At 32.2% G+C, this 24,591-nt stretch overlaps 1 protein-coding gene across 1 annotated transcript in view; it reads right to left on the reverse strand.

Moving 5' to 3' along the window:
* Nucleotides 1-734: 734 nt before the first annotated feature.
* LOC124365005 (RNA polymerase-associated protein RTF1 homolog) overlaps nt 735-24,591 on the reverse strand; it is a 35,354-nt gene continuing 11,497 nt past the window's right edge. Inside the window, exons 6-13 of the mRNA XM_046820879.1 lie at nt 22,072-22,170; nt 15,962-16,052; nt 14,053-14,331; nt 13,697-13,791; nt 12,794-12,956; nt 12,579-12,704; nt 7,177-7,339; nt 735-5,456 (exon numbers count right to left, since the gene is read on the reverse strand). Coding sequence (XP_046676835.1) covers nt 5,350-5,456; nt 7,177-7,339; nt 12,579-12,704; nt 12,794-12,956; nt 13,697-13,791; nt 14,053-14,331; nt 15,962-16,052; nt 22,072-22,170 — 1,123 coding nt within the window. The 3' untranslated portion in view covers nt 735-5,349. The remainder of the gene's footprint in view (nt 5,457-7,176; nt 7,340-12,578; nt 12,705-12,793; nt 12,957-13,696; nt 13,792-14,052; nt 14,332-15,961; nt 16,053-22,071; nt 22,171-24,591) is intronic.

Below are 24,591 nucleotides of genomic sequence, written 5' to 3' on the forward strand. Positions count from 1 at the left end.
GTTTATTCCTAATATTGCAATTTGGTAATTTCTTCCTACTTACCTTTTTTAATAACTGTACAAAACTGACTGCACAGCTGCCAAGTCTTAACTGGGACAATAATAAAAGGAAGGCAATCAATTGGTAAAGGGCAGGTATGTTGGACCTGCATGAAGAATAAGGACAACCCTTTTTGTAAGAAAGCACAAGACATAAATAGATAATCAGATTTTTATTAGATTTTAAAAATCATAAATTGACAAAGCCAGTAAAATTATACAGTTTAATAACAATAAATAATAATTGAAAGTTTGTAAACATAAAAAATAAATCTGAAATATAGAACAATTTGAATAAAATTATACATCATGATCAAACTTATTTAAATCACTGCCGTTTATAAATAAATCAAGGTAAAATTATTTTGAATAAACATAAAAATTCCTAACAAGATCATTTAATATTTACATATTGGATATAAAAAGAAAACCACCTGATATAAGAGAGAGTTGACCAAAATTGAATCCAACAGAATTTTATAATATGTAAAAATTTATTTACACAATTTTACAATATTGATGCATACCTAAATAAACATAATTTTTAGGTATAATTCCATCCAAATATCTAATTTAGTACTTATTTCTTAATTTAGTTAGTACTTAACACTGAATTAAACATTTTCAGTTTAGTAAGCAAAATATAATCATGTAATCTATAATGTGTATTTAATTACACATAAAATAATGTTCAATTTAAACAGAGATAAAATGTTAGTTTCAAAAATAAATCTTCATGGGTTAATGCAATTGTTGATTTATTGCAATTGAGAATACAGATCCAAGTCAATAAGTTAGATTAATAAACTCTAAATCTATGTTAACAATAATTGATCCAATCCCTCTACAGCACACTAGTATATGACAAATGATTTAAGATTACATGCAATATTCGGGACTTAATTTATATCCTTCTTTTAAAACTATCCTGATAATATATAGATCCTTGAGTATTTGTTAGGTATGAAATTAATGAAGGTTTCAACATAAAAATGGGTAGAAAGAACACAAATTGTTACTATATCCACAAAGTAATCATATAAACTTGTGCATTGAACTACCACCAATCTATTGTTTGTTTGTGGTTACAAGGACAGTAAACTGACTGCCTAATGCATGTTCAGAGCCCAGTGCCGTACCAAGAAATATTCTCTGGGGGGGGGGGGGAGAGGGGCGTCCGGAATACCATCCAGTTGAGGGTATGGAGACCTGTATCAGAAGGTGTGTATCCAGGGGTTATAAGTTTGAACTTTAAACTTTGTTTGATTTCAAAGTTCCAACACAAAATAATGTAATTTTTGGTTGAAAATAGACTATTATGCGATCGATTATTTTGAAATAAAATGCTCTTGGGGGGAGAGGGGCAGGTCCCATTCGTCCACCCCGTCGGTGGAACCAATAAGTTAAAATGCGTAGGTAGTGAATGCAGCTTTCAATGAATGCATTCGCCATGACGTCCAGTTAAACTGAAGAATCTGGCATTCTGATATTAGTCATGGGATTACTGTATATAATTTATGATGAGCTAAAATTAATAAAGTTAAAATATTTATAAAAAAAACATTGTTACTGGTGTTAGTTGTGGTGTTTTCAGTGTGATCCAGATCCATCTCACTAAACAACAGGCAGCTGAATGTACGAACCGGTGAGGGACACTCTTCAAAGGCGAGTGCTGAGAAATCAGAGGTAAAAATCATGTTGATAACATTTTTTGATTGCCGAGAAATTGTCTACCAGAGATTTCTGCCTCCTAACCAGACAAATGGCAGGAGCATTCTACAAAGACGTATTACAGCATCTATTGGATCAGATTCACTGATTATGGAGGGAAATATGGGAAGCTGGAGACCGGTTTCTGCTGCTTAACAAAACACTAGCACACAAGGCATTTGTCAGGTAACTTTTGCCAAAGAAAAACATTGCAGTCCTTGAACATCCTTATTTTCCTGACCTTGCCCCAGCAGACTTCATGCTTCATAACGTTTTGAAAATGTGGTAGACATTCCGAAAAATGTTACACCGATTTAAAACAACATCTCTTCAGAAGAGTTTGAGAGTGCCTTCCAGAGTTAGTATGATCATTGTAATGAGTGTATAATGAGGAGAAATGTATATAGAATACTTAATTTTTTCTTTACTCAATACTGTCAAATTTATTATAGAAATAACCTAAAACTCTTTGAATGCACTATGTATATGGTCACCAAAGTTTTAAAGGTGATTTGTGAACCACCACAAATGGACGAGCAAGCAGGCTGCTTGCAAGGAAATCATTTCTTAGTTCCCAAAGAAGCCCTCAGGAATGCCAGATGTAACAACCTAAATGATAACTGGTGAACCCATTAGTTTGTGAACCCATAAGGCTAATGGTCTGAGTAAATTTCATCCATGTAGATGGGTGCATATTAAATACCAAAACTTTTATAGTTTAAAAGTATTTAAATGTTAGGTTATTGTAACAATACAAAAAACTACCACTGCTTTTTTAGAAAAAAGAATATTTTTAAGGACTAAGGTCAGACTGAATTTGTTAACTGTAACTTGGTCTTTAGTAATAATTTAATTCAATATTTTGCCAATATCCAATATAAAAAATACCATAATTTATAACTCAATTACCCATTCTTTGTTCGTCAAATGAGTCGTAAAAAATTGTATTTGTTTTTACTAACACAAAATTTAGAAAATACATGACTACAGTTGTATCTGACAAATTTGAACCCACCTAGTGTAGACATGTTAACATACATAAATGACTTTTTTTAAATTCATTGGATCTAATTAATGTAATGTTCAAACATTGACTTAAGATAAATAGATAATGTAACCTACTCTATGTTACTGCTCATTGTAATATGTACAATATAACAGCAGGTTAATGAAATAAAAATTATGCCTTGCTAATTAAATTAATACACACTCACGTTTTTTTTATAAAAATGTGGAAACAAATATCATTGAAGTTCCATTAGAAGGAAGAAATAATATTAAAATGTATATGCTATCTACAGAAAACCTAATATTATGTACTTTTCAGAGTACAAAAAGTATTCAATTCTTCTATAGTGTTTTGCCAACTACAAATGCCACTTACAGAATTAATTATAAATGGACATAAAAACAAAACCGAAACAGGATACTAAAATGGACATCTCCATTTCCAAGAAAACAGTGTTTGTTATGTTTTTATTGATAACTAGGCCTCAGTTATTATTACTAACCATTATCATAAATTTATCTAACTGATAGTACTATCTATATATTAAAAAAATTATGTTTATGTAATTACGATGTGTGTGTGGAACAATAAGTTGAACCACTGTATTATTTATTCTAAGTCAATGGGAAGTTCACCAAATAAATAATTTATCGAGAATACAAAATTAATATCACAAAACAACAATATACATATAATACTACACACGCCTTACACAAACAAATGTAATAAATATATGGTCACACTAGGGGCATAATTATATGGAGGAAATTTACCCAAAATATGCCTGTAAAATTACTTTTTATAGTTATAAGTATAATAATAATACTATTGAAACTGGAATACTTTATTATTTACAATCAATAAATTTTAAAACACAACAAAATGTAAATTAAAGGATGTATTTTACAGCCATTTACCAAATCGCGCTTTTGACGGTGCATTAACTAAGCCATTTCCAGTGACTAAGTTTTGTAATCAGAAGCATTAGCTACTAGCAAAAGATGATGCTTGCATAAATAATCTTGCGTGTTACTCTTAATAATGTCTTATGGAGATGGCCTTATTTTACAACAAAATCATAGTTGGCCATTAAAGTGCAAAGTGTTCCTCTTTATACTACACATTTATAATTTGATTTTCATTGTGCTGTGATGATTTTTTGATGTTGTGTATTTAATTAATTATTATATTTACATAAACCAAATCAAAGACGGTACAATTTTTTGAGAGACTTAGGGTGTTTTTTAAGGCCATTTCACACTACAATACATAATGTTCACAAATGGGAGTGAAAAATTTCCTTAATGTGTATTTGAAAGGAAGGTGTGGGTATTCACACTGATGTGGAGCAATCAGTTTGGTATATATATATGAAGTAGAAGAGTATGCGCGATCAAGCCGACCCAACTAGAAGGATGTGTGACCAATACAAATCCGTCTACGTGGTGAATTGGTACGTCCATGGACATTGCAGATGCCATTGTAAAAAGATCTTTAAACCAAGAGTTGTGGGAATATATCAGCTGTATGTTCTATGTTATTGAATCTAGATATGTGTTCAATAATGTAACTTTTACTAAAATATTAGAGTATTTTTAATGTCACCTTATTGTGCTAAAATTATATACATCTAAAATGCCAATCATTCCAAACGGTTTGATTTTGTTGAGTTTAGAATCATGCCCCTAGTATACTTATCCTAATACCAGTATTCGTTTTGTACAAGTACCACTACAAATTTTATTAATGCTAAAAGTAAAATCCAATAATAGAACAAGTATTGTTATGAAAAACAATCAATAGATGATACATGTAAAAATATTTCATAAAACATTATTTGTATACTTTTTGTGTATAGTGTAGTAATAATAAAAGTTCAAAATCTTAACAAATAGAACAACTCCTAATGTCATATGCAATCAATAATGATTTCTATAAAACCGGTAGTAATTTACTATTTTATAATTGAATTTTACTATTGATAAGTTTACTAAAGTAAAAAAGCCCTATATAAACGGGATGAACCCCTAAATGTATATAATACATTTATTGCTAAGAAGAAACTGACAGGCACATTAAAACTTGATTATAATTCTGCTATAATCACATATAGGACTTCTATATTTTGTTTCGACAAAGACACAACCTTTAGGTAACCTAGCATTAAGGATTCTTCACTAAAAATGTGTTTGATCAAAAATACACACTTTCATCACACTATTAGTGTAGTAATATTTTTTGAGAATGAAAACTTACACAAAATTAAAGTGAACACTTTAGATCTACTAAAGTGTTCAAACAATCCTTGCAATTTAACCTACAAAATTCGTTTCTACTTTATTGACTGATTTTTATACAACACAACTATTTACACGTAAAAAGTAAAAAACATTAATCGCTATAATACTCACTCCCACTACTCACATAAAAATAAGCTAAGCTTATCACTTACCTACCACTACAATTATTCACAATTCTCTGTATTAAAAATATTTATTTTGTGGTCAACGCTCTCTTAAGTAGTTACAACAAAGTCAAAAAGTGTTAAATGATCATGAAAAAACAAGTAACACAATATGCATTGCCTTGTCTCAAATCAGTCCTCTTTTCTTCTTATAATCTTCTAGGTTTAGTGACCTCCGGGGCCCACTGTCTTTCATGACGTTTGAAGGTTTCGGAGTTATACTGACTGGGTTGTCTGAAAAGATAAACAAACTTCAGTACATGATAGTTGTAAACTAAAATCATATAAAGACACCGCAATTACGACTCATCTTAATTTGTGTGATATTTTCCACATAAACAGAATACAGCAATGCATACATTCAGGCTTGGTCTCTCAACAGGCCAATGTGTGTCTCATTACGAAGAATTCCTTAAACTGGATAAGGATAAGTAGCAAGCGGTGGGACGAAGTAGTGGTTCAGTAAATCAAAAAGTGAGATCAGGTATAATTTATAAATAAAAAGCAATATAAAAGTTATAGTTAAATAACTTTAGCCACTTATAGTAAGGAATATTCCCCAACAAAATATAAAACATGATAAAAATGATAGTAAAAATACGTCACTATTCTCTAGTACACTTGAAATAATCCCAGCTGACATCTGGTGAAGCGATAAGATAACGGCGTATGGTGGAAGTGGGAGATGAGAGGCCTGGCTGGTAGGGGGAACCACATCAAGATATGTACAGCAGAGCGAATATTATGGCTTAGAATGACTGAGTCTACCCAATAGTTTGCTCCAGCATGTTCCAATGTCTGCTCTAATGCTCAGTACATATAAAGTTTTATAGATAAAAAGTAACAATATATGGACTAAAATAGGGCTTACCACAATTTCTAACGTAAAACCTTAAACATTTTTAGGGAAGAATTGATTTTCCCATATGGGAGAATTGGCACGCAATTCCAAATTGAATTTCAAGGTGGTTTACACAATGATTTCTAGTAGTCACTTGAAATTTTACTTGGGTGTACCTCCGTACCTACTGATTAACGGGATATTTTTTAATCTCTACATAACATTGGAATAACACCTTAAAAATATCTCGATTAAATAAAATCTTAAGTTAAGATGATAATCTTAAACTGATTTATGGCTTTTGACTTTCATAAGAGTTACAAATGGTGCTTTGGATAAAGTTCTAACATTTTTTTGCAATATAATTATTTTAGAAAAAAGTAGAGTGCTGAAAATCAAAAGTGAAAGGGATGAATAAAAACAATAATTAAAAAAGGAACCTCAAATACAAAAGATGTCTATTTACCTATTTTGCCATTGGAATTTACCAAATTAATTTCAAATACATCATTTTTTTGAACCCTAATTATGTTTTGTTTTATTTTACATATGTTTAAATTAACTGGACTTTTATATAGTGACAATTTAGTAGATACTGAGGTAAAGTAATAGCTGTAATTTTCGGAAATGTTTTAGAAACCCTGACGGGCAGCTTGACTAGGCTGTATTTCTAATACTACCCCAAATGTTGAACAGCAAAATTTATAAATAAACGTTCTTTAATGACAGAGTAAACTGATAGTACTATAGAGAAATAACATTTATTGGAAAGAAAAAAATGTGTATTAACACAATCAATTTGTTTGTAATCCTATCAATAATTTAAAAACAACCTACTGGCCACCAAAATATGTGTGCTGTTTAAAAACCATTGTACTCTCCTGTTGTTTTGTAAAAAAATGTGATGGAGACTACTACATTTTCAATCTAGAAGCTAAAAATCAGTCTCTTCAAAATCAAAAGCAGTTGCCTCCATCTCAATAACAGTTTGGCTACCATAAACTCAACACCAGAATCAAACAGTAGTATACCAGCTAAAATAGTGAGGGATAGGGGCTATTCTAGATGAATATCTCACTTAAAAATTTCCAAAAGGAGATTTCTGAAACTTACTTGGTAAAGGTACTTCGAGGTCAATTTTGATGTCAAAATCGTGGGCTGAAAAGAGATCCTCCGTTTTACCCTTGGGCTCCTGACCGGGTCTGCTGTTCTCCAACCTGCTGTTGGGTTCAGGTGCTGAGATTTTCAATGAGCTTTCGATGTTTTCTTTTGAGGCCTATAAAAATTTGTAAGATTAGCAAAAACCTGCAGATACTCTAGTTTTGCCAAATCCACTGCAGTTTTAAGAATTAATCTGAACACTTTTATTTTGCAGAATAAATTGAAATAACATTGATATACAGTATATTTCTTTATGTTACACACTAGATACAATAAATTTATATTTACACAATACTCAGTATCTTTTGAATTTCAATACTTACACAATGCTGTGTGGAATAAATATGGTCATAATTAAAACACTTGCTAAACAAAAATGTTCAGTTTAGTTCAAAAGTTTACAACTTGGTTCTTTGAACAGTTCATTACAAAATATTTAAGTTTTTCCCTAAAAGTTAATACAGTACTAGTAACTTTTTGCGTTCCTGGATTCACATCTGCTATCCGAATGCCAGGCTTAGTTACATACTAAGGTCCCCCAACACTGAGTATTTTCCCCAATTTTACGAGTTTTTGACATAACACATTAAAAACATTATTCAAAGTTTAATAAATGGAGTAAACAATTAATAATGTTTACAAACATCTCAAATAATGTCAATTTGTCAAATCATTACAACATATTACCACTGTCACACAACTATCTATGAATAAGCATTGGGAAACATCTTGTAAAATATCAACATTACAATTTCCGAACTTGTGTATGATACAAAGCACTTGGTGTCCAATTAACTTGATTAATGTCCACAAGATTACACCATAATAGAACACCAAAAAACACAATGTAACATCTGATACAACAAAAATAAAACAGCTGATAATATGAAAACGAGTATACTCAGGTATGTTCAAAAAACCACAGTTGCACAGCGTATCTTGGGTGTGACAGTTGTTCGTAAAACTCGAGTTGCACGATATATATCGGGCGTGGCAATTAAAGGGTTAACCAGAAGTAAAAAAAATTACATTTATCGTAATTGTAGATGACCCTTTGATGAGAGAGAGACAGAGAGAGTAGGTTTTAAAACTAAGCAAAGTTCTTTTCAAATGTTGCAATAAACTCAAATCAAATGGGAATTGAAAATTAATGTTCTTCAAGATCCCTACAATACTCTTGAACCATACTATGTTTAAGTCACAACCAATAGTTCCATTCACCCTGAACAGCCATTTAGAATTAAGATAGTTCTGCACTTAGTAACAAAACTATGGAAGAAAATTACATGAAGAAGGATTACATGCATTTACTGAGAGATTTTAAAATAGTTACTTTTTAGCTTTAGAATTACTTAAAAACTTAGCAATGATGCCTATTTGATGAAAATATAAAATTACTTTGGAAGTATAAAGGACTTATTTATACTGTCAACTTATTGCATTAAGAAAACAGAAGTAGTGTCTAGAGCATTAGCGTAACTATGAGGAGGGAGATAGAATATCCCAAGAGCTATAAAAATGCACAGTATGGACAGTAATCCAAATTTAAAAAAATTATTTCAGTTAAATATTTTGCTTAGAATTACACCTACTTATCTATTTCATTTACATTTTTGTTTATTCTAAACTCCCCAGTGTAGTGTGCTATTCAACCAAATTCATCTCCCCTCCCCCCAAAGCCAAGTCCTGGTTACTTTCCTGGCCTATAGCGGTCAAAGAGGGTGTGAATGAAACAATGATCTAATTTAGTGTAATCTGTCGTTAACAAAACCGTGGGTAATGTGGACATTTCTGATATTAATATTTTTAATTATAGTCTCACTAGGAATCCCTCAAATGGTGGTGGAAACCAGTTAGGTATAGAAAGTTCAGACTGAATCTAATTCGTCAACTTGTTAGTAATATAAGAAATGTAAACCAAAATATTAGTGTCAAGTAAACACTTACGTTTGGTTTTAAAAAATAATTGTAAGCATTAAAATGTATTTAAGCATACTTTGGGTGTTTATTATCTTCTTAAAATGTTTGTTGCTCAATGATGCATCAAAATACCACTTTTTCTTCTCCGGAACGAAGCATATCTGTTCTATTAGATTGTCTATCTTTCTTTATGGATATGTTTTGAAGATGTCATGGGATGTAAAAAGCTTCAGGTAAAAGGGATGGATAATTTCTTGGCTTAAGAATACATACCATTTTGAAAGGTGTGTAATAATTGTAAGACTCCTTGAAAAGATACGCTCCAAACATTTCCACACAAATCCACTTAATTGTAGTCTTGAAGTGAAACTTTTCATTAAGATCTTTTTTCCTGTTCATCAGTTTCATGTTTTTCATCACATTTTCAGTGTCTCTAAAATGAAACTGCATGACTATCACAATATTCTTTTTTGATGATGAAGCAATAACTTCACGATACTTCTCAAGAGTATAAATGTTTTGGTATTTCCTCATTCTTTTATCAATGTGTCCCAAATGCTCAATCCGAATCTAAATATGAATGCCCCACCTCTGGGAACTTGTGGTCAATAGATTTGAAGATGCTTTTCCCTACTAGATATTAAAAAAAAAAAAAACATGACAAAAGGTTTTTATTTTGTCCAAAACATGAGTCTGCCCACAAAATAAGATGACATTTTCCTTTTAGGGCTGGATCCACTTCAATAGCTTGGAAAATAAAAATTTCAGAGCTGCCTCTGGAAGCTTAATTTTCAGTCCATGTGCAGGAGACGGGGATTTTTTTTTTAATTATGTGGATTCCCAAATTATAAATACTTACATTTCCCTTAAATAAAAAGCTTTTGAAGTAATGAGCCTTGGTAGTGGCATAGTCTATTGTAGATCTACAGATACATGGACAGTGTTCTAAGAGTTTCTGACATATTCCCTATCTACTTTTTGAGAGTCAAAAGCTGATATGTAGTGTTCAGTGTGTTCTTTGTTTGCACTACCCTGAATCACAAGAAGTACATGTGCCACTTTTAGGATGACTAAAAGTGAATTAATTGATTTTTATGATTTTTTTAGATTGAATTTTTTTTTAGAATTTATTATTGAAAATGAATCTGTAAGTTGCCTCTTTGATTAGGAATAGTTCATCTTTTCAGTCATTTATCCAGGTAAAATTTTATGCATTCCCGAGATTGAAAGTAGAGGTGAAAAATACTTTTTGTGTATATTACAATATCTGGAGTAATTTTATTCTTCAGCTGGGAAACTGGAAAAATGCTTCATGACATAGCCAGCAACTTCATCTGGTGTCTTGTGTTTTCCTCTTTCTGTCGGGTTCAGGAGCACATTTTCCTAATTTTATATATCTTTGGATCAGGTTCACCTTTTTCATACTTATTCCAAATAACGAAATGAAAGCTTCTTTGCATAAGGCTGTCTACCACTACTAGCCACATAGTATTGGCATGAAGTACTTTTATGTTTTAATGCTCCAATTTTCTTTCGTTTCAGCTAATTTTTTTAACGCTCTTAAAAAGAATGCAATTATTTACATCTATGTCTAGTTTTTAGAAGGAGGAAAATATTGATTCCCTTTCCTTTTGAGTTCTTGAATGACAAATCTTGTAGCGGCAACTCTCATTGCATAAAATTCATGAATTAACTGTTTTAGCGGATCCTTTTCAGTAGTGTAAAGCAGTTCACTTTCTCTACACTTAGCCCATTTTCTTGCTTTCCATTCTTCAATACTTTTCTGCTTTTTTTCTAGTTACTTTTAATTTTTGTGGAAATATTTTTTTCTTCTTGGTTTTAGCAGGCAAGTTAATAACATCTTCATTTTCATGTACTTGTACTTTAACATTTGTATGAACATTCAGGTTTTCATTTTCATGCTTCTTGACTCATTAGTTGTATTTTATATATTATTGTTTAAGATATTCAATATCACTATTAACTTTTAAAGCCAAGTCTGCTAAAAGCCTTCCTCTGGAAGTCATTGTATTAAAAGTTATTACTTATTTTGACATTACTGTACATAAACTGATAACCCAACAGTTGTACACAGTTTAACAACCTTTGTTGTCTTCTTCTCATCTGATGCTTGGTAGCTGACAAGTGCATGAAGGAGGTACGTTACAATTTTTTTTTCTCTGTGATGTGGATGAAGAAGGTAAGTACTAAATGTAGTAACTTACCTCCTTCATACACTGGCCATCTAAGCTGTTTTGACTCACAGAATGCTGGGAATAAGTGGCAAATATAAGGTACTTTGGGATTATACCGACCACACCCAGACATGAATCATTATTTGACATTTTGCTTCTACTGATTACTAGATTAGCGTAGAACAATATTTCGTCAATTTAAAACAGGAGTATTGTCTTATCGCAAACCCCTCCCCATCCTCAGACAGAGGTCAAAGTCGAGCGGTCTAGTAGATAACGTGATTGCAAAGTCTTGCCGCTCGTTCAGCTGGTGCGTCGCTTTGTTGTACTTCCGTGTTTTACATCTACATTTCTACAAACACAAAAATTCAATAAAAACAAACATTACCAAACTAAAACTAAACTCTTTATTGAAAAAACACTCAAAACTTGTTTTTATTCTTGATCACACTCCGCCACCCAAAATGCGAGTGCTTCTGGCTATCAGTGCGGGCTTCGGCAGCACCAAAGGTGCTGCCGAAGCCTGCGCTGATGTCAATGAAAGAAAAACATCCCTCGAGATAGTACCTATCAGTAAAATATCAAATTCTAGAGGGGCTGATCAGAAATATAAATCGAATTGTAATGGAAAGGCAATTATGTACCGTGAAAATCATGTGATGCCGCACGGCCTACCGTAATCGGGATTCTCGAGAAAGATAAGATAACAGCGACAACAATACCGATCACAATATCTGGAAATGCTTGTAAGTTTGTAATTTTGTAATTAAAGAGTTGTTTTTTTCGTTCTATCATGTTTGTTTCTATAAATTTATATTTTTGTGTTCTTCATACTGGTGTGGTCGGTATAATCCCAAAGTACCAAATATAATTTGGCAAGTACACCCTTTATGCATGTTGAACACTCATTTTCTTAAAAATTGTCACTTACCTCCTTCATACACTCACCCCTTCAATTATAGAATATTCTAAACATGTTACACTAAGGTTACATCTACATTGATTCTGGATAGTATTAATGCTGAGGATTATAATTGGTCCAAGCAAAATAAACATAAACAGTATTACAGAGATTTGGATTTAAATAGGCCTATTTAGAAGCCACAAAACATTGTATTAAAATTAAACATTTAATTAATTATTATGCTACCTGACAAACAAACAAACAAATAATGGGAACCTTTAGTCGCATTGGCACTGAATTAAGAGAAATTAAAATTACTTGTGAAATATACTCACAACATTCGGTTTAGGTGGTGAAGGATTTGTAGGAATTTCAGGAGCCTTAAACACCATTGTTGGCTTTGTACTTCGTCGTGTGAAAGGGTCATCCACTTTCTTCCCTTTATTTGCCTTGACTTCTTCCTGAAGACATAAGATTTACATTAACAATTTTATCAAAATGAATGTACTTGTTTGAAATAGTTAAGGAGATAATTTCTTTATGAACAAACCATAATTGCTTTCTCAGCTTCTTCAACGTTCTTCTTGCGGTTCCTGTCATTGATATAGCTGATGCTGGAGATGGTAGAAGTACGCATCTTGTCCAGCTCTACGGCTCGCTCCTCGAGCTCTTGCAGCTTCTGGATGATCCTGGCGGCTTCCACCTCATCTCCTCTGTTGGTAACAAACATTGTTCAGTGGTTAGAGTCATAATGACACATTCTTCTACACATGATGTATACTTTAAATACAACATAAAAATCAATTTTGTTATTTTTAGAATAGAAACAGAAGAATCTAATTTTTTTAACTTGTTGAAAATAAAACCGTAATACTAAATCAAATATTGTAATAAGTTAAAAATAAATTTACAGTCCATGCGGTCGAAAATGCATTATGTAAAACAACTGCAACAGAGAAAAATAACGTATAAAAATTCAAAAACTGAATGTTTTTGGTTTAAAGTTTGTTTCCCTGGTCTTTTTACAGAATTTTCGTGTCCTCGCTTATGATAGGGTAAGACACTGAACCATCAATAGTGTATAAGTTAACAAATAGCTGCAGTTGGGCTCATGTTACTATTCCAACAGGGACACCGGTGACTTAAATAGAACTACAATTACTAACAATACTAAAATCACAAGTCTTATACTAATAATTTACCATTATTGACAGTTTTTAGAGCAGTTATTTACATTTTTAGAGAAAAGGTACATTTTTCTGCTTGAAGGAGTCATTAATAAAAGTGATTAATGTCTAATATTACATGTTTAGTCACGACTTCAACCATTTAGGCGAGTTTTGCTAGTTTAATTTCCTTTAGTTCAAATAATTCTGGTCTAGAATCCTTCCTTTATAACATATTTAATATGAAATTGCAAAAACTGACACAAAATTGTCTAGTCAATACTTACTTAGCTTGAGCCATGTCCCTGTCTTTCATCAATTGAGTTTTCTTCATGGCATAATTATAAGGGTTCTGTTTGAACCGTTCTTTTTCTTTGACAATCTGGAAAATAATTCAATTACTTTATTATTCAAGATTAAAAACATTTGGATATTCACAAAATTGTAAATATACAAATATAAATGTACATCATCAAGATATTTATATATATTTAAAGATGTATTGATCCTTTTCAAATCAAGACTTTAGAGGGGAAAAACCACTTATTTTAATCACAAGAAGCAAGATCACATTCACACAATATTGTATACTTTACTTTAATTTCTATTTGCTTGTTACTAAAATTAAATTGACAATGCTTACCTTTTCAATGTCTTCCTCCTTGAACTCGTAGATCATGGCCTCCTTGATATCCCGCAGCTTGTTATCAAGATCCTGGACTGTCGGTATGGAAATACCCTGCAAGGCACAAGTCTCACGCCATTTGAGGTATTCAGTGTCTGTGAATTCCTGGTTGCTGACAAACTCTAGCCGAAATACCCGCTCCTGTGCACCGTGCCGTAGCTTCAGCCCCTTATTGGTGCGTGTTGTGCCCAGCTGGTAGATCTTGGCTGTCTCACACACACCACTGATTTCTGCTACCTGGAACGAGTTCCAAAATAAAGTATTTGCTACTAGCCAGTGAATGGAGATCAGAGATCTTACAGTGATTTAAATCGCTAAGTAATGCTAGGTGCTAGAGGAGATGCTTTCAAATCTTCATCACAAGCTATAAACACATTGAGCCCAAAACTATAACTGAAGACACTATGCCTATGGCCTAATACAAGACATGCGTACAAAAACTTAAACAAATTTGAAATCCTGCAAGCAGCATTTCTCGCGGAGTAATATTAAGGTAAGAGTAAACAAAAATTGTGAGGTTCTTTAGAAAAAAACAGCTTGATTCCATTGGAGCAACTAAGGAACAACAAACTTTGGAAGAATTTTTACAAATCAAGAAACTATTTTGAAATTACGAGATAGCTGCCATAAAACAAATTGGATATGAAACACAAACTTTCAAAAAGACCAATCAACATGAACTAATGGCTGATGATGGCAGGGAAATTGTGCCATTTTTTTGAGAATTGTATTGTGTAAGCATTGTTTTGATGGAGCATTGAACTGGAAAAAGTAGATGTTAGCTATGACACCACTCATGGAAGCCAAAGAACAAAGGAAACTGTAGTTTTAGAAAGCTCATATTCACAAGTCATTGGCATTAGCAGCTTTGTTAACACATTCACTGCGGCAAAACCTTTAGGTTCCGCGCCGGCCGTACACGTGGTGCGTTCGGGACCTTTCGGTTCCGCTCAGTTTATTCCGTTGCTATGCCAGTCTGAGATTGACAGCACAGCGGTGTGGCCGATTGTTATTTTGCAGCATGTTGTGAACGATCTTGGTTAGTTTTTGTTGGCTTGATGGAGATTGATCACCATTAACGTACCGTGTACCTGTGTTTGAGTATTTGTAGTGTAATGTAGTGTTGTTATAATTGTTTTTTTAGTGTTTATTGTGTGAACAATGGCGGAATTGCCAGGACCTTCATGTTTAAATCCAGTGCCTGTGACTGACAGTGACTCTGAAACAGACTCAACACATTACTCGAGCAACAGTGACCTTGACGCTGCGCAAGCGCATCAGTATCCCCTACCAAATGACAGGGAGGAACTAGAGGGATTTTCGAAGTAACAATAGGTGTACATTCATACCAGGAACCCTAAGAATGTCCATGTAAAATTTCAGTACAATAGATTGAACAGTGTAAGCGTGAAAGCAAAACAAACAAACAAAGGCACTTTTGCATTTATAATATTATTAGGATGTGTTATTTTCATACCTTCCAGTTACCCATCTAGATAACAGTAAGTGGTAGATAATTGAACTATCCTTATTTAAAAGAGGGATTTTAACATCCTGAACAAAAAACTGGCAAAATCATAACTCATCAATATGGGAAGAAAAGTAAACAGCAATGATACTTCTTATCCAGGATGCCATTTACCCTACAAGCAGGTTTGTTCACAATAACTTAAACGAGTCATTAAAAGACAATGAGATTAATAATTTAAATTTTTTGAATTAATCGAATAATACAATTGTTTAAAATTGTTGCAGGTGGAAACTAATTAGTGTAATGAATTGTTCTGTTCAATTCCCATGCATAATACATAAGTACAGGTATGTACCGTTATTTCTAACAATATGTAACTGCATTTGAATTACTTACCCTATACACAGGTTTTCCATTATGATTTCCAATCCCAATCCTAACAAAACAACCTTCAACTACTCTGTTGAAAATTGGTAGATGGACAAACCTATAAAAGATCAAAATCAAATTAATATGTTAAAAATAATTTGATTAATTAAATATTCCATTACTTTAATATTCCAAAATAGCATAGCCTAACTAAAACTCTCAGAGGTATTGATTTGCTAGTTGAAAATGAGTTCTGTACATGGTTTGGATTGCAGAAAAACTTGCTTGTTTTATTAACACTTCAACTGGTGGAATTTTTAAAGCACCACCCAAAAAATCAGGGTATGTTTGGTTAAGGTTAGCTAAAGAACCTATAACTTAGAAAGGATTGGGCTCTTATTACAATTAAAAAATTTTATTTTTGTAATTCTTTACAAAAATAAAAATGTACTAATGTGATAAAAAAAAAAGTTAAATAAATATTTGCAATGCAAGGCACCAGATGACCCAATCCCAGTTAAATAAAGTACATGTACCTATAAAAGTCTTTAACCCTTTGGCTGCTATGCAACGATATATCGTAGTTGGCCTTTGTTCCAAAAAATGCTATGGAACGATATTTCATTGTTGCGAATTTTTGTTTCCAGCACTAAATATTACGTTATTTACACGTGGATTGCGGTAAATGACAGTTGAATAAGTTTACTTTTCCTTAAATGTAGCTGTGATCTACATAGCACAGAGTGTTGTATGCTCTGCGCAGTTGGAGCAGACAGCTGACAGCTGTTATTGTTATGGTTGTTCCGATGTTTATTGTTTCGTGTTTTTAAGGTTATGGACTTTGTTTACAATCAAGTTTTATTTTATGGTTGGTGTTTTATAAATTTAGCGAATTATGGGTGATCAAAATCGATCTAAATTTGATTAGACTCACAGTTTTCCAATTTCTTGACATTAATCTACACTAGGGTAAGTATTTTGTGGTTTTTTTCATTACATAAGTAAAAATCTATATTTTTGCATGAAAATTTCAGTATGTACTCAAAACAACATATGGTTTTAGGTAAAAATGTATTTAAAAAATAAAAGTTAAACTTAATTATGTTTTTCTGTGTCAAAGTTGAAAAAAAATAAAAAAATAAATAATATTTATTTATTTGTTTACATAGTTTTGTATTTTTCAAAATATATTATTTTTTTATTTTCTTACATATATTATACTACAAAACAAAACATAAATCAATGAAATAGGTTAAAATTTGAGGAACTTATGATTTTTTTTAATAAAACTCTACAAATTCACCATTTTAGGCTTAGCATTTTTGGGATAAAATCCTATAAAAACCTGAGCACTTTTGGGATAACATGTCAAAAAATTCTTAGCAGCCAAAGGGCTAATGGTGTGAAAGGGTCACACAACATACTCAAGGCACATACATGCTGTTCCGGTGCCACTGTTAGCCAACAGCCTTTTCTGTCCAGTCATTTTTACCACTATCGGAATTATCATCACAATAGTAATTTTGTAAACAATAGTAATTGTAACAAACTTCAGTTTGTCAACAAGTTTACTTAACAGTTTTTCTTGTGCCATTCTATATAATCACTTATTGCACAAATGTTTTATTCCTAATTAACAGTTGCAATCCAGGAATCACATCAACCAACCACGTAAAAATTATTTTTGTAAATAAGACAAATTAAATATAACCAGGTGATTGCTTTTATTATTTTATTGTTCTGAAACAACAAGCCATTGCACTCTACTACGCACAACCCAATCTGAAAGTGAAAGTTATGACTGTCAATCCTCAATCTCACATGCAAACTATTTATCAAGCGATGAACTTGCTATTACTATTTCTTATCCCAGCAGCAGGCTTGATTCAATTTGAGAAAGCAAATTAAATAATTTATACATTGAATGGACACAGCCTATCTTTAGTGATTACTCTAAACCATAAAATTTATTTTAGTTTAAATGTAAAACTTGATAAATTTGCAGACAACAAACTCAATATCAAATAAATACTAGAGTGGTGATGTTCTACATGGTAGTACATCCAATATGATTCAGTTTGACATCTCTCTAGAAACAAATATAAAGTATGGTAGAAAGATAAATTTGATCACACTTAATTTAACCTTTTTACAATCACGGTTTTTAGATTTTACCAAAATTGTAATAGTTTATGAGGATGTAATGCAAATTGTGTATTTTTAACACTAACAGACACACTTAAATTATTTTGAAAAATATTTATTTGTATGAACAAGGTAACATTAAATATGTCTGTGCAGGAAATTTTGTTTATTGAACCACAAAAATATTTTTAGTCTACAAATTTATTATTTTTGTTTTACAAAAATTAAAATCTTTAAAAAATGTTGGGGTAAAATTGCATACATGTATTATTTAAGGGTTAGTTGTTAGGAGATTGTAATTTATTTGAACAATTTTTATAAATAATTGACACATATAAGAAAAAATAAGAACCAACACAGGAAATCAATGAGGAAGTTATAAACACCGCCATATCAGATCACACAGGCCAACTGTGCACACTTTTCGAAGAGATATAGACAACTAATGACTCTACTATAAAAAGAAGACTAATGAGCACCAGAAACCTTCGAGAACTGAAAGAACTACTGGCCAATGAAAACTGGGAAGATGTTTATAAATCCTTCAATGTAAACGAAGCCTACAATAATTTTAGTCACACTCTCCAGGGAGCACTAGATCAAGCGTGCCCCTTAGTTCAGTTAAAACAAAGAAATAAAAAAAGCAAAACAATTCCCAATGACCCCAATACACTTCAATTAAAACAGCAATTTCTGGCTGCTCAAAATGCCTACCACGCAAGTGGTAGGGAGGAGCATAAAAGATATGCCTCACAATTAAAAAAAGAATATGACTTACAACTTAGAGCTGAGGAAACAGACAAATGCTAGAACCATCTTGGAAGCGGACAACAAATCTAAAGCCATTTGGAATGTAATAAACACTGAACGCAAGACAGCTGAGGAAGCTAACTCGCTAACAAGACTCAAAATTAACGGAGAAGAAACTACAAACCCCAAAGAAATTGCAGACCACTTCAATCAGTATTTTACATCTATCGCAGAAGAAACTATAAAAAGTAGCGGAATTACACGAAAACAAATAACCCAGCCAATATTTAACAGAAATGTGCCGCATTTAATCCTAACAGAAACAAACTGGGATGAAATGATTAACACCATAAGGTCATTGAAGACAAAGAACTCAGCCGGATATGATGACATTTCATCAAAACTTTTGAAGTTGTGTGAGAATGAACTGAGCAACCCTCTGGTAGATATTGTCAACAAGTCATTTAGAACAGGAGTCTTTCCTTCTGCTCTAAAAATGGCCAAAGTGTACCCAAAATTCAAAAAAGGACCAACAACTGAAGCAGCTAATTACCGCCCCATTTCTCTTATTCCAACCTTTTCAAAAATAATAGAAAAAATAGTTTTAACACGACTTTTTGATCACCACAACACATTTCAACTTTTAACACCCAATCAACATGGCTTTCTCACAGGAAAATCCACAACTACCGCCCTCATTAATCTGGTTGAGTTCCTACTTGACCAAACTGAAGAAGGAAACACCGCTACAGCAATACTACTGGACTACAGCAGAGCCTTTGACTGCCTGGAACATCTTCTTACAAAGCTTACTACCCTTGGAATTCAAGGCTTTTCCAAGTCATGGTTCACAAGCTACCTGACTGAAAGAATACAAAAAAGTTGCAATAAAATATGTACAAAATGGAAGAACAAATATAGTACATTCTGATGCAAAACCAATAACCCGAGGAGTCCCCCAAGGCTCTGTTTTAGGCCCAATACTCTTTATCCTCTTTACTAACGACTTCCCACAATTCATTCAACAATACAGTGATACACTCATGTATGCTGATGACACTGTACTGCTACTTGGAAGACCCAGACCAGAACATTTGGATATAGACAGCTTTGTGGCCTTAAACATGGCAATACAGTACTGTCACAATAACGACCTGGTTGTTAACGAAACTAAGACACAGCAACTAATACTGGGACGACAAAAACAGGATGTATCAGGACTACCCGACCTTGAAGAAATTTCTTCTTGTCGATACCTAGGAGTTACTTTGGACGACAAGCTATTCTGGAGACCTCATGTGGATACTCTCTGCCGTAGATTAAGCACAGGACTCTACGTAATACGTCGAATTAAGAACGCCAGTGTCATTGATAGTGCAAAAATAGCTTACCACACACTGTCTTCTCATCTTCGCTATGGGATTGCAGTGTGGGGAGGAACCACAATGGGAAATTTGCAGCGAGTACTTGTGCAACAAAAACGAGCAGTTAGAAGCCTTAAAGGTTTGGAACCGAGAGCATCCTGCAGAGAAGCCTTCCGGGAACTCAAAATTATGACAGTAATCAACCTCTACATCCTAGAAGTAGTCTCCTACGCTCACTCAAAATGCCATCAACAGTGAGAAGCGGAGTATAAATTCACCAGTACAATACAAGACATGCTACTAACTACTGCCTTCCAGTACACACCCACGCCTCAACGGAAAAGAAACCAAGCTACATCGGTGCGAAGATCTGGAATTCACTACCAGAAGCCCTCAAGAGGATAGACCGACAGCGGTTTAGAAAAGATCTGCGAGCCTGGCTGCAAGACAACCCATTCTACTCCGTCACTGAGTTCTTGGAATGGAGACCACAGAACAACCCTTAGTGTACAAATTTTTGATTCTTGTTGTCTATGTATACGAAATGTATTATTATGTAAATTGACGCAACTACTGATCTTAAAGATCATGTAAATAAAGAGTTTTGACTTTGACTTAATGATCAAAATCTGAAATTGTGGTTAATGACAAAAATATTGACAGCCTTTATCATTTTTTGTTCAAATGTCTCTTAACCCTTTAACTGCTGTAGATTGTACAACCGACTGAGTCAGTTGCACTGAGTTTTTCTTAGCCGAACTTGATCAGACCGGGCCACACTGGCTTTAAGATTGTGCCGTCGTGATTGTTTCATTCACCTTTGGTAATCATAAATGTTGTATATAACTATTCTGTTGCTTTTGTGGTTATTTTCCGTATTTTTAGATTTCACCCAATCTAATACAAAAATCTTTGAAAGTGTATTGTTATCAGGATATTAATAAGGCAGTTTATTCTACAGGACAATTTATACAGAATACAGTGCTCGAAGTAGTTCATGGTATTTTGAAAAACATGGAACAACAAATAAAGCGACATCGTAACTGTTATGCATATAGTGAAATACATGTCTCGCTTTTCCCTCCAACCCCCCCCCCACACTATACAACATTTCGCTCCAACTCTCAGCCATTTACAATACACATCAGACAGCTGATTGGTGCGGTAAGATTTTGCCAGAGCGCCGATAGTGCAGTACGAGAATACTTGACAGTAGCGATGATAGCAAGTGCTCCGCTTGCAAGTACACTGGTCTACAGTGGTCAAAGAGTTAATAATTTTGAAACATCATAGTTAAATGTAAACATACTTAAATGTAATAATGTAAAGAAACTTGTTGAAGAAAAATAATGTTATGTTAAATTTTTAGTATCATTTGCATAAAAAGCGAGGACTATTGTCATGACCGGGTCAGTTGTAATAAACAAACGCTGCAAACTACTTATTTCTTTACTCTCACAAAATCGATCATAGTTATTACAAGATAATTCACTGTGAATATACTAAACTACGGTCTAAACAAACTAAAAATAATGTCAGGCAGCTGGCCATAGCATGTCAATCTTGACAAGAAGTGAGCATTACCAGATGACGTGAGAGCAAGAGGTGCCAATTAATTGTGCAATTACTTTTTTCTTATACAGTTGGGGATTGAATCACTACTGAATTCAAAGACATTTAACAATATAAAAATTATTTATATGGTTGGTATTTGAAGGTACACTTGGCCTGAGTAAAAGTGCATTATTAACTTTCTATAACTTAAAACCTAAACTACTAATACATTTAATAGATTTAGTAAATTATCTAAATAATTCAACCACAAAAAAATTATGCACGCATGCACATACACATACACACAAATAATTATGAACTTACCTTTCCATCTTATGCCTTGACAGCCTAATTCTGTTTAGCTCCTCTTTTGATGATATAAATTGCACTTTTTTCACCTTCACTTTGGAACTTGCAATAGACCTGTGTCAGAGAAAATACTAAGAATTAGCCCAAATTATATTTATTTATCATACTATGCTAAACGTATAATTTTTAATTATAATTATAAAAATGAAACTAAAAACTATTTTCCAACATTCACAGAGAATCTTTATTTTGCTTAAGTTGTAAATTCAACAAAGAACACTGTTTTAATATTTTCTTTCTTCTTCACCACAGAAAAAAGTCTCACTCTTATTCTAAAACTGTTCAATAAAAACTTCAATAATTTATGAACTACTTAATTTTAATTCTTTAAATCAATTGTAATTAATTTATTCTATACTGAATTAAATTTTCTAAATTCATTCCTAGTTTTAAGCAACTACTGTTGTGTTTTTTTAATACATTTAATTATAGATTATAAGGAAACGTTACCCCTTTTTTTTAAAGCAGTTTTAATAAAATTTCAGTGGAGTAATTTTGCACATCTTTTAGTTCAATAAGAAGGTATTTTTGGGTCTTGTTAAAACCAACTTGTTTTATTCTTGATAAATTAATTTTTGAAGATACAAAAATACTAGATTGGAGCTTCTATTTCACATAATTTTGTGAAACCATACATTATATCAATATACACGTTTGAAAAACATTATTATAAATTACCTGAGAACCCTAAAATAGTTATTTATGTTTAGCGCTATAATGCATAATAATTCCTTTTCCAAACTTTAAATGGCAGTGATCTAGAATCATTTATCTTTACGATCAGGAGGCCTCTAATGTGGCCAAAACTTATTTCTCGTTCTGTTCGGATTTAGTCTCAAGTGGTTGTCTTCTTAGATCACCGGACCACACATAATGGCCGGTTGTGTTCTGCGTCATCACTCGGCATTTGCGTAACCATGTAAGTCACTTTCACTCAGATATAAATGGCTGTATTTGACATTCAGCTCATTAAATAACTGAGATTTAAATGAAATTTTCAAGTAACTTAAAAAGCTTATTAGCTTAAAGGTTGAAACTTTATCGATTGGTTAATTATTCTTTGCTTTTAAACGAACCACGTAATACATAATTTAAGCTATAAGTTGAACTGTTTTTAAAAGTAGTTGTATTTGCAGGATAAAGAAAAAAAAAAAAATCAATCAGACCCAAGTAGGTTTCCATATTTTGAGCTTCCTCTCTGCCAATTAGACCAATATTTTAACAAGTTGATACACTACAGCAGCTACAATCCAAATTCTATGAAATCTACTTTAACCATTCTGTTCATTCCAAAGTGAATTATTAGGTATTCTTTGATACTATTTCAGAAAAACATATGGTACTTAATCGAAATTTGATCAAGAATAATTTTAATGACATAATAATATTATTATGCTAATTAAAATATTTAATAAATCAGTTACATAGTTGAATTATAACATTTTTCAAACTTTGTTGGACATTAGAATTCTAGCAAAATATAAACATTCCAATAAAATAATAGTGTGTTTTTGTTCAGGATTTTACATTATAGCTTTGAATTGGCAATATGTAGTAATTTCAAATTAAAAAAAAGAGATGATAAAACCATATTTCAATGAAGACATCATTTATAAGTTATCGTCGTTATCGTTAAATCGTCTTATTCACAAAACAACTACTAAAAGGTAATACAAAAATTTTATATTACACTACTGATTATTTAGTGACATTTGTTAAACTAAACCATCTAAATGGTGATTATCAAACACAAAAGAACATTGTTGAACTTTTAATATATATATTTAATTTAAAGGCAATATTATTTCAAGAATGTTGAGAAAAATTGCTTCATTCTTGCAAATGATTACAACTTACCAGTATACCGCACTATATGGGGCCATTTATCATTAAAACTGACATTATCAAAGACCTTATACTCAACCTGATTAAAGTGTTTGTGTATGATAATTCTACATTTCTTACAAATAATCACAATGAGCAAATTACTAATCTATAGCTTCAATACACAGTTTTTAGTTCTAAATATCATTGAATTATAATTTTTAACCTACATATTACACATTTTTAATTAGAGGTCAATTATTGCTAACCATATGTTTGTTTTATAACCTGACTCTAAATAATAACTAAATGAAATTACACTGTTCACAATGTTCTTGATTTGTATATTTTTATTAGTATATTACCTTTGGCTAAACAAATATCTACAAAAAAGGATTGCTCGAAAATTTAAATTTTTAATGCTTTAAAAAAGCCTTACACAGCAGGCCACTTTTACAATAATAAATTAAAATAATTGTATAAAACTATCTTTAAATTTTCTTTGAAAACAATTATAATTGTAGTAAATACAAATAAAACTTGTTTTATTTTAAAATTTGCATTAGGAAAATATTATAATATTCACACAGTATGAGAGTTATATAAGAGAGTATAAGATAAACTTTATACCTGGGTGGACTTTGATACAAA

This window comes from Homalodisca vitripennis, chromosome 6, assembly GCF_021130785.1.
Source record: "Homalodisca vitripennis isolate AUS2020 chromosome 6, UT_GWSS_2.1, whole genome shotgun sequence".
In the NCBI taxonomy this organism is placed as follows: domain Eukaryota; kingdom Metazoa; phylum Arthropoda; class Insecta; order Hemiptera; family Cicadellidae; genus Homalodisca; species Homalodisca vitripennis.